This window comes from Aegilops tauschii, chromosome 5 (genome assembly GCF_002575655.3).
Source record: "Aegilops tauschii subsp. strangulata cultivar AL8/78 chromosome 5, Aet v6.0, whole genome shotgun sequence".
Taxonomy (NCBI): domain Eukaryota; kingdom Viridiplantae; phylum Streptophyta; class Magnoliopsida; order Poales; family Poaceae; genus Aegilops; species Aegilops tauschii.
The window spans coordinates 453,861,997-453,872,556 of record NC_053039.3 but is presented as its reverse complement, the minus strand read 5'-3'; the positions used below and the strand labels follow the sequence as shown (position 1 = coordinate 453,872,556).

The following is a 10,560-nucleotide window of genomic DNA, read 5'->3' as shown; positions in this document are numbered from 1 at the left end:
GGACGAACCGGGACCAATGCCCCCACGAGGCCCGGCAGGCCCCTGGCCGCACGAACCGGGACCAATGCTCACATTAGTCCCGGTTCGTGATTGAACCGGGACTAATGTGAATATTGCCCTGTGACCAAAGCCCAGTTTTCTACTAGTGAGACGTCTTTCGCTCGAAAAACCTATTAGACCTCACTGCATCAGGTAGTAGTTGTTCCGCACAGGAGCCGAGCGAACAAAGGTAAGATGGGCCGGTCCATGTAAGATGTTATTCATTCATCACATCCCGGTTTTAGGAACTTTCTAGATGGTTATTTGCCAGTTCTAGGAACCCTCTAGAAGGCTCTTGGCCCATTTTTTATTAATTTTTTTATAAGTTTAATTTCTCTAATTTCTTTTCATCATTTTTTTAAAGTTCAAAAATTTGTTTAAAAAATTGCAAAAAAGTTCAGATTTTTTTAAAAGTTCATAATCATGTTTGCTCTTTCAAAACTCGTTTACACTCCAAAAAATGTTCGACATTTTGAATATGTATGAAAATTTTAAAAATGTTTGAAAATTTTATGAAATATTCGGATTTTTTAATTGTTTAGTTTAATGGAAAAAATAACCTCGTTTTCAAAATATGCTGGCTAATCGGAAAAATGTTCGTGTTTTCAAAGATAGTTCAATATTTTGAAAAAAAAATTAGTGCTTTTCAAAGAATGCCACAAATGTTTAATTTTTTCCCAAATTTAGAAAATGTGTACATTTAAAAAAAATTGTTGTTTTTCCGGGACAATGAATGAAAAAAAATGGTTGCTAAAATAGTGGTGCCATTAATAAAGTGTCAAGAAAATAACATGGATCAAGTAAGTTTTTTAGACCAAAGGAACTTGGTGCTCGGCTTTGACATTAATAAAGCCTGAAGGCATCCAAAAAGGTACATCAAGGGTATGTGCTGAGAACATCATGATCTTACAGTAAGGAACATCCACACAAAATAGAGGACTAGCTAAAAGAATAGAAGATACAAAGCGCATGCTAGCTTCATGGATTTCTCTGAGCAGCCCCATCTGTTGCACGAGCACCGCCTAATATCCTTCCGTTTGGTGTGCACCTTCCATACACGGCTGCAAAAAAGATGACAATTTTGAAAATAGAATCAGTCAGGTGATTAGATAAATTAACTAGATTGATTCTATGGTGCATTCGTATCAGACGTTCCATAAAGCCTTGCAAGAGGTCTCAAGAAAAAATCAAATGGTGGCCTAGCCTGCATAGCCCTTGATAAATAGCGAAGAATAGAAACCCTGAATAGTTTTCCATGGCCTAGGCAACATGGAATAACCTGTAGACACGTACCTTATTTCCAATGATTGGGTTGAATCCAGCAAAGAGTCCCAGCTGAATCCTGAATCTTTCCGTGGAAAGGCTGGAACTCGCACGTCCCATTGGCGATGTCAATGATCTTTAACTCTAACTGATTACGGTACACGTTATAGTCCATGCAGTAGATGGAATTCTCCTTGAACCCGGAGACGCTTGCTGCTCCTTCACTGTCGCCCTTCGTGAAATTAGTCGACACAAACAGTGTCACTCCGGGGGCGTTCTTCACCCTGATCCACTTCGGCCTCTTAGCGAAGATATTGCTCTTATAGACACGGCAGAGGTTGGTGCAGCCCGGCACTTTGGAGGCGACGAGGTACAGCTCGCCATTCACTTGCATATACTTGCAGGCCCAATCCGATTTCTTTTTGGGAGCTGCATGCAAAGATCGAATCCATGTCGCCGCGGGAGCTGCGCCGGCAACGTCGCAGATGGAGATCGCTCCAACTACCGCCACATCTGGGGAGACAAACCTGCCGTTATGCCCGTTGAAGATCGCCAGGAACCTGCTGCCGCCGAAGTGAACCACGGAGGTGACGCAGCTTTTTGGCCCGTTGGTGTCGAGCAACGTCCATGCAACGTCGACGCCCACGCGGCAGAACGCGACGGTGCTCGACTCCGCCAGCGCCGCCATCGCCACGCAGTCCCCGGAGCCGGGCGAGGACGAGGAGAGCACGATCTCGCGGAAGATCTCACTCTTCTTCATCTCTTCTAGCCTGACCCACTCGTGTTGGCCGCGGACGGCAGGAAGGATGACCCAGTTGCCGTCCGGGAACGCATAGTGTCTATAGGAGGCCGCCAGGACGCGCTCGTCGGCTAGCGGGAGCTTGACGGTAGCCCCGGTCAGCGGGTTGAGAAGTGTCACATACCCGGCCTCGTCGACGAGCGCCAGCCACCCATGCGATGAGCCGCGCAGTGTCTTGCCTCGCAGCGACGGCAGGTTCCTCGTGAAGGTCGTCTCGCCGCCGTCTGCCGCTGTGAAGAAGGTGACGGCGATGTCCGGTGAGTTGGGGCAGAAGGGCAGCATCATCAGCATCGGCGCGAAGTACTTGGTGAACGGCAGCGCGGCGCGCCAGCCCGGGCACATGGACCGGAACTTGAAGGCGTCACGCCGCGAGTGGAGCATCTTGCCGATGTGCTCCAGGAGCTCCTCCGGCAGACTGCTCCAGTCCCGATACTCGTCCAGAAGAACAGGTCTGGGGCTTGGCGGACGAGCCATGGTCGTCGTCGCCATCGCCGTCGAGAGGAGTCGGCACGTCATATGGATGGAGATGGATTGGATCGGGAGCAAGAGTAGACTTCAACGTATGGACATCAGATGGGCAGATGGATCGATCATGGAGGAGCTGATGATAAAATATATTGGCAAGAAGTTGGCAGCAAATTGGAAAGTTTTCACGGGCAAGAGAGGAAGAGGAATGCATTGAAACGTGCCTAGCTGTTCTGCTCTGGCGTGCGTGAGTGAACGCGCTCGCGTTTTCTTCTTTCTATAAATTTTCCGTGTGTTTCTGACCTTTTTGTAACGATTTTTTGTCTGTTTTCTTCTGAGTCGACCTAGATTTCCTTATGTCTAAATTAAATTGATTGTTGAAAATACAATTTCCATCATTTCCCGCAAAGTCCACTTTTCACTGAATGGGCCTTGCATTTTTACAAATTTACTGTTTGTGTTGGACGCATGCATCCGCACATGCAGCTCATGCAGCACCGACGTGACCACGTCCCTCTCCCTCAACTGCCTGCGCTTCCACCTCCACTCTGATCGCATGCAGCTAGGATCTAGGGACTTAGTTGGTTAGTTTAGTGTGTGCACGTTGTGCCTCTGTACTCATATATATGTACTACTTTGTGAATGAATATACAGTGCGTGTGATTGTTCCACTGCATGGTATCAGATACCTCGTTCTCTTTCCGATCCAAACCTCTCGCTTCCGCCTCCCTCCCAAGGATCTCTCTGATCTGACCTCCGGTGGCTCCTCTGGCTCCAACCCGTTCGCCGCTTCGGCCAGCAATCCGTTCGCCGCTCCGGCTAGCCTCCTCTCTGTTCCCCTCTCCACCATCCTCACTCTCAACATCCATGGCCAAATCCCCGTCACCCTCACCCTCACCCCTCCCAACTTCAAACTCTGGTGCTCCTTCTTCCACTCTCTCTTCATGTCATACGGCATCTACGACCACGTCGACGGCAGCGTCGACGCCAAGCACCGCCGCCAGGACATCGCCTGGACTCAGGTGGACTGGTGCATCGTCCGCTGGTTGTACACCATGCTTTCCGCGGAGCTCCAAGGTATGGTTCCGCAGGACCAACCCTCTGCCTTCACCCTGTGGACGGCCATCTGCAGCTTGTTCCTGGACAACCGCACTCAGCGCGGCCTGATCGCCCTCGAGGAGTTCCACTCTCTTCGTCAGGAGCACCTCTCCGTCATGGACTACTTCACCCGCCTGCAGACCCTCGCCGGCACCCTCCGCGACTGTGACATGGCCGTCACGGACCGCGGCCTCGTCTCCAACATGCTGCGCGGCCTCTCCAACATGTTCAGTCACGCCATCGGCACCATGACGTACGACGAGACCAAGCTTCCGACGTTTCTCCAGGCGCGCTCCTATCTGCTCCAGGAGGAGCGGCGCATCGATCGCGCGGCGGCCCATGAGCCCGCCACCGCGCTCCACGTCGCGGCTCGCGCCGCCGCCACGCCCGCGCCCACCCCGGCGCCCGCCCCGCCCGCTCCTCCGACAAACCCGGGCTCCTTCAACAACAACAACGGCCAGCGAGGCCGCAAGGGCCGCAAGGGCGGCAATGGCGGCACCGGTGGCTCCGGCCCTCCTGCCGGCCACGGCGGGGCTAGCGGCCACGCCCCCGCCCTCCCACCTAGCGCGCCCATGCGCCACCCTGCTCCCTTGTTCCCGGGGTTCAACCCCTGGACCGGCACCTTCCAGGCCTGGCCCGTGATGCCGCGACCCTCTGGCGCCGGCGTGCTCGGCCCTCGCCCCTCCGCTCATGGGCTCCTCGCGGCCACGGGCGCTGGACCCACGCCCACTCCTCCCGCTGCCACTTGGGACATGTCCTCGCTCCAGCACGCCCTCCTCTCCATGCCGCAACCCTACTCCGGCGGTGGTGACTGGTTCTTCGACACCGGCGCCACCTCTCACATGGCCGCCGACCCTGGTATGCTCTCACGTCCCTTCTCCACCAACACGCATCCCGGCATCATCGTCGGCAATGGCACCACCATGCCCGTCTCCCACTCCGGCGACGCCATCATACCCACCCCTTCCTCCTCTCTCACTCTCCGCAATGTGCTCATTTCGCCTCACCTTATTAAAAATCTGATTTCAGTTCGTGCTTTCACCCGTGATAATTTTGTTGCTGTCTCATTTGACCCATTTGGCTTCTCTATTAAGGATCTCACTTCCGGGACGGTGCTCCTCCGATGTAACAGCTCCGGCGACCTGTATCCTCTTCGCCCCACTGCCGACGATCACCAGCACCACTCCGCCTTGCTCGCCGCCGTCTCCACCGACCTGTGGCACCAGCGACTTGGGCATCCCGGCCGCGCCGCGTTATCCGCAATCACATCTTCTTTTGATTTTCAGTGTAATAAAACGCAGGTTCATACCTGCCATGCATGTCAGATTGGCAAAACTGTTCGGCAGCCATACTCTGCTTCTTCTTCCATTGCTACTGCTCCATTTCATTTGTTACACTGTGATGTATGGACTTCTCCCATCGTTAGCAACTCTGGCTTTGCTTATTTTCTTGTCCTTCTAGATGATCATACTCACTTTGCATGGACTTTCCCACTACGCCGCAAATCTGACGTGTTTGAGATCCTTGTTTCATTTCATGCGTTTGTGAGCACCCAGTTTCAGCGACCGATTCTCGCATTCCGCACCGACAACGGTCGCGAATTCGACAACCGCGGCTTCCGCGCCTTCCTCGCCAAGCATGGCATCGCTTTCCAACTCTCCTGCCCATACTCCTCGCCACAAAACGGCCGCGCGGAACGCATCATACGCACCCTCACCGAAGGCCTCCGCAGCCTTCTCTTCCATGCCTCCCTCCCCCCAAAATTCTGGCCTGACGCTCTCGCCACGATCACCTACTTGCTCAACCGCCGGCCGTGCCGTCTTCGCCAACTCACTACTCCCTACGAGCTTCTCCATGGCTCTCCACCCTCCTATCACCACCTCCGCGTCTTCGGCTGCTTGTGTTACCCCAACACCACCGCCACTTCCCCTCACAAGCTCGTCCCACGCTCGCACGCGTGCGTTTTTCTCGGCTACCCTCCCGATCATGACGGCTACAAGTGCTTCGATCCTTTGACCGGCCGCGTTTATATCTCACGCAGCGTGTTCTTCGACGAGCACGTCTTTCCTTTTTCTTTCGACGAGCGCGTTTATATCTCATGCCACCGGCCCCGTCTTGGCCGTTCCTCATCGACGACGGCCCCTCCGCCGATCCTCCCCCTCGCGCCCAGCGGCATGCCCGCGTCGGCGCGCCCACGCCCTCGACTTCACCACCTGGGTCCGCTGTCGTGGCCCCTAGCCCGTCTACTCCCGGCTCGGCTGCCACTGCGCCATGGCCCGGTGGCTCGGCTGCTGCGACAGCGGCCTCGACACCGTCATCACCTGCTACCTCGGTCGGCTCCCTCACCCCGGACGCGGGTTCGCCGCGTTCCCCAACGCTCTCCGCCGCGTCAAGCGCGGGCCCGGCCTCATCACCGCCTTCGTCTGGTGGCTCGCCTGGCCCCTCCGACGTGGCCGCGGCTTCACCGCGGTCCCCGTCACTCTCCGCCGCGTCCACCCCGACCCCGGCCTCATCATCGTCCTCGTCTACTGGAACATCTGGCCCCTCCGACCCGGCTTCAGCCTCGCCTGCGCCACGAGCATCGTCTCCAACCCCACCGGCCTGCGGCCACCGCATGGTCACGCGCGCCATGGCTGGCGTTCAGCGCCGCAACACAAAGTACGATGCAGATTATGTTCTCACCGCCGGGACTGCTGCGCCTTCGCCTATTCCGACGTCTGTGGCGGCCGCCCTTCGTGATCCGGCTTGGCGCCTCGCCATGCAGGAGGAGTACGACGGCCTCTGTGCGAACCGGACCTGGACTCTCGTTCCTCGTCCGCCCGGTACCCATCTCATCTCCGGGAAGTGGATCTTTCGACATAAGCTGCGCCCTGACGGCTCCCTCGACAGATACAAGGCCCGCTGGGTCGTGCGGGGCTTTTCTCAGCGGCCTGGGATCGACTACACCGACACTTTCTCCCCGGTCGTCAAGCCCGCCTCGATCCGGCTCGTCCTCCAGCTCGCTGCCGCTCGCTCATGGCCAGTGCACCAACTCGACGTGAAGAACGCATTTCTCCACGGCGAGCTCACTGAACATGTCTACTGCCAGCAGCCAGCTGGGTTCGTCGACGCCTCACGCCCCTCCGACGTCTGCTTGCTATCCAAGTCCCTGTACGGGCTCAAGCAAGCTCCCCGGGCATGGTTCGCGAAGTTCGCCGGGTGCCTGTCTAGGCTGGGCTTCGCCGCGACACGCTCCGACGCGTCCCTCTTCGTCCTCAAGCACGGCCACGACATCGCCTACCTGCTGCTATATGTCGATGACATTGTGCTCACTGCCTCCTCCGACGCTCTCCTTCAGCAGATCATCAGCCAGCTTCATGCTGCCGTGTCTCTCAAAGACCTCGGGCCTCTCAAGTTCTTCCTTGGCATACAAGTGCAGCGCTCCAGCCGTGGCTTTCTCCTACACCAAGCGCAGTACGCCGAGGAACTCCTGGAACGCGCTGGCATGACCTCGTGTCACCCTGCCCCGACGCCCGTCGACACCAAGGCCAAACTCGCGGCCACCGCTGGTGACCCTGCCGAGGACGCAGCCTTCTATCGCAGCATCACCGGCGCTCTGCAATATCTCACACTCACGCGCCCTGACTTGACATATACAGTTCAACAGGTCTGTCTACATATGCACGCACCGCGGCAACCACATTGGGTGATGGTCAAACGCATACTACGGTATGTGCGCGGCACCACTGCGCATGGGCTCTTCATCGTCGCCACACCACCGACCGACCTCGTCGTCTACACCGACGCCGATTGGGCCGGCTGCCCCGACACTCGCCGCTCGACGTCCGGCTACTGTGTCTTCCTCGGTGGCACGCTCATCTCCTGGTCCAGCAAGCGGCAGCCCACGGTCTCTCGGTCTAGTGCCGAAGCTGAATACCGTGCCGTTGCCAACACGGTTGCCGAGTGCTGTTGGTTGCGCCAGCTCCTTCACGAGCTTCACTCCGACCTGGGCAAAGCTACCGTCGTCTTCTGCGACAACGTCTCCGCTGTGTATCTCTCACAGAATCCAGTACATCATCGACGCACCACACACATCGAGCTTGACGTTCATTTCGTCCGCGAGAAGGTTGCCCTTGGCCATGTTCGTGTTCATCACGTTCCAACCAGCCAACAATTCGCTGACATCATGACCAAAGGCCTCCCTGCTGCAACCTTTGCGGAATTCAGATCCAGTCTGTGCGTTGTTGACAGCGCCATCGACGCTCACACTGCGGGGGGGTGTTGGACGCATGCATCCGCACATGCAGCTCATGCAGCACCGACGTGACCACGTCCCTCTCCTTCAACTGCCTGCGCTTCCACCTCCACTCTGATCGCATGCAGCTAGGATCTAGGGACTTAGTTGGTTAGTTTAGTGTGTGCACGTTGTGCCTCTGTACTCATATATATGTACTACTCTGTGAATGAATATACAGTGCGTGTGATTGTTCCACTACAGTTTGGACTTTGGATATGATTTTTAGGACCAGCACAACAATTATTTTAAACACGGACGTTTCCACGAGAATAATGTCTCCATCGTGCGTGTAAGAAGTTTTTGACTAAATTTTGGCGGGTTCTATATTAGTAAGTTGCCTGAAATTGCAGCATGTGTTGAGTCCTATTTCATTTGAGAGTGAAGACTATTCCAGGCGCAACACCACGCCAGAGACGACAACGAGCAGCAATGAGCTGTCGCGACCATGGCAAGGCCAAGCCAGGACCTTGCCGAGACGGGGCATCATCGGTGGAGGTGAGGAAGCAGGTAAACCGTGAAGGTGCGCGGGGGGGGCGGGGGGGGGGGGGGGGGGGGGGGGGGTCTTTAGCTCTGACCGCCACTCGAATTAGTTAGTTTCCTCACCGGAGGCAGGAACGCCACGGCAAGCGACAACGAGGAGTAGTGTGGCAACTGCAGGAGAGCTAGGGAAGCATGCCAGAGGAAGCGGTTGGAACAGGAAGAAGTTTCTCCGATTTGGATGGGGATTAGGGCTAGAGAAAGAAGATGAAGAAGAGCTGTTGGATTTTGATCCAACGGCTTAGAAAATCAACTTACTTAAAAAAAGTTAGACGGCCGTCAAATTCTTTGGGGTTGCAACAGCATCCTCCCATGGTGACGGCGATGTTATTTTTCCATAAAAGGCATCCGGTTCCAATCCCATTTCGGTGCTACTTCCTTGGGCGTGTCTTCATAAGATAAATTGTTGACTTCTCGGACAGTCCCTTATTTTGAGGCATTACGGCGAGTGAGTTCCAGCATGGGAAAGTCATTTTGAGTGTTTCCGTGATGTACCGGTGGATCTGAGGCCATCCGCTTTTTCTGAGATTCGTGAAACGGTATGGCCCACCTAGATGTATAGCACTAGTATATTCTTGTATCTTTATTTTTAGTCAAATCAATGACAACATAATGGACCTCAAAGTACACCTTTTGTCAGGGACGGTACGCATGCAAGACTCTACTCTCACACTACCCACGGAACAAATCATAGACTTTAATCCTCTTAGACAATTTAAATCAACCATATCTTTTGAACTATAGACTTGTTTTTAAAACTTTTTATATATTTGGACTCCTGGGGTCAAGAACTTTAAAACTAGACCAATTTTGGATATATTTCAAACACATTTAATTTTCAACGTTTCACATTTCATATGTGAAATAAACCCATTTCACTAGAAAAATCTGAAACTAACATATTCCACTAGAAAGATGTGAGTAACATTTTTCACATAAACATATTAAACCCAAATATGAAACTCAAATGTCAACTTTTGAAACTAATTATTTGGAAGTGTGTTACATTTTTATTTCAAAAGAGTGAAATAAGTTATTTCATAAACGTGCAATTGAAATAGATGTGATTTTTGTGAAAGAAGCCAGTGAAAAGTGAAATGCACCTAGAAAAAAAAACGTGAAACTAAAATCTCAACTTGTGAAATTGAAAATTATGAAACGTGTAATGATTTACTTCAAAAGAGCGAAATTTTCTTTTTCAGTACTGGAAATTAAAATAGGTGTAATTTTTGTGAAACAAGCTAGCGCAAAGTGAAATGTAGGTTCTAAAAGTGAAAAAAATGTTATTTAAAAATTGTGGGACTGAAATATATGTGAATGTTTGTTAAATGCGGCCTTTGAAAATGACAATAATACCAAACTGAAATGTCAACTTGTGAGACTGGTTAGTTGGAAATGTTTAACTGTTTATTTCAAATGAATGAAACATGTTATTTTAAAAATATGAAATTGAAATAGATGTTATTTTGCTGAAACAAGCCAGTGAAAAGTGAAATGTGGGTTCTGAAAATGAAAATAATATGTAACTGAAATGTGTAACAATTTATTTGAGAAGAGTGAAATATTTTTTTCCAAGAATGTGATATTGAAATAGATATGATTTATGTGAAATATGTTGCATAAATTTCAAACCGATTTAAAATGTATCTAAAATCGGTCTTGTTTTAAAGATCTTTTCGTCAAGAGTTCAAATATATAAAAAGTGTTGGAATCGGAATTTTTGTTTATGAGATATGAATGATTTAAGTTACTAAAGGTGAAACAAATGGATGAATTACTTTGGAAGAGAGAAAGAGAGAGTGGCAGCAGATGCATGCAAAACCTGTACCATCTGACTAAAAGCTAACTCTGATGAGACCTCGCATACCGTATTGACATGTTTTTTTTTGCATGATAGCTGTGTATTTTCAAAGCAAAATGACTAGCTTTTTATATTGCACAGTATTGCCGGTACATCACGGAAATGGTAGAGTTTCCGCTTCAGTTCCAGCATGCTAATGACTCACTTGTGCTACATGAGGGGAAACCCAGTATTACGCATACATTTCCTAGCCCAACCTTTTCTGATCCACGTGCCCAGGCC

At 52.0% G+C, this 10,560-nt stretch overlaps 1 protein-coding gene across 1 annotated transcript; it reads right to left on the bottom strand.

The window, feature by feature from the left end:
- Positions 1-1,333: 1,333 nt before the first annotated feature.
- LOC109765938 (uncharacterized) lies at positions 1,334-2,575 on the bottom strand. Its single transcript, XM_020324707.1, has one exon. It carries the CDS (start codon positions 2,573-2,575, stop codon positions 1,334-1,336), a length of 1,242 nt encoding a protein of 413 aa, XP_020180296.1.
- Positions 2,576-10,560: the final 7,985 nt, after the last annotated feature.

Coding starts and splice junctions, on each gene's coding strand:
- LOC109765938 (XM_020324707.1), bottom strand. CDS start 2,575: ATGGCTCGTCCGCCAAGCCCCAGACCTGTTCTTCTGGACGAGTATCGG.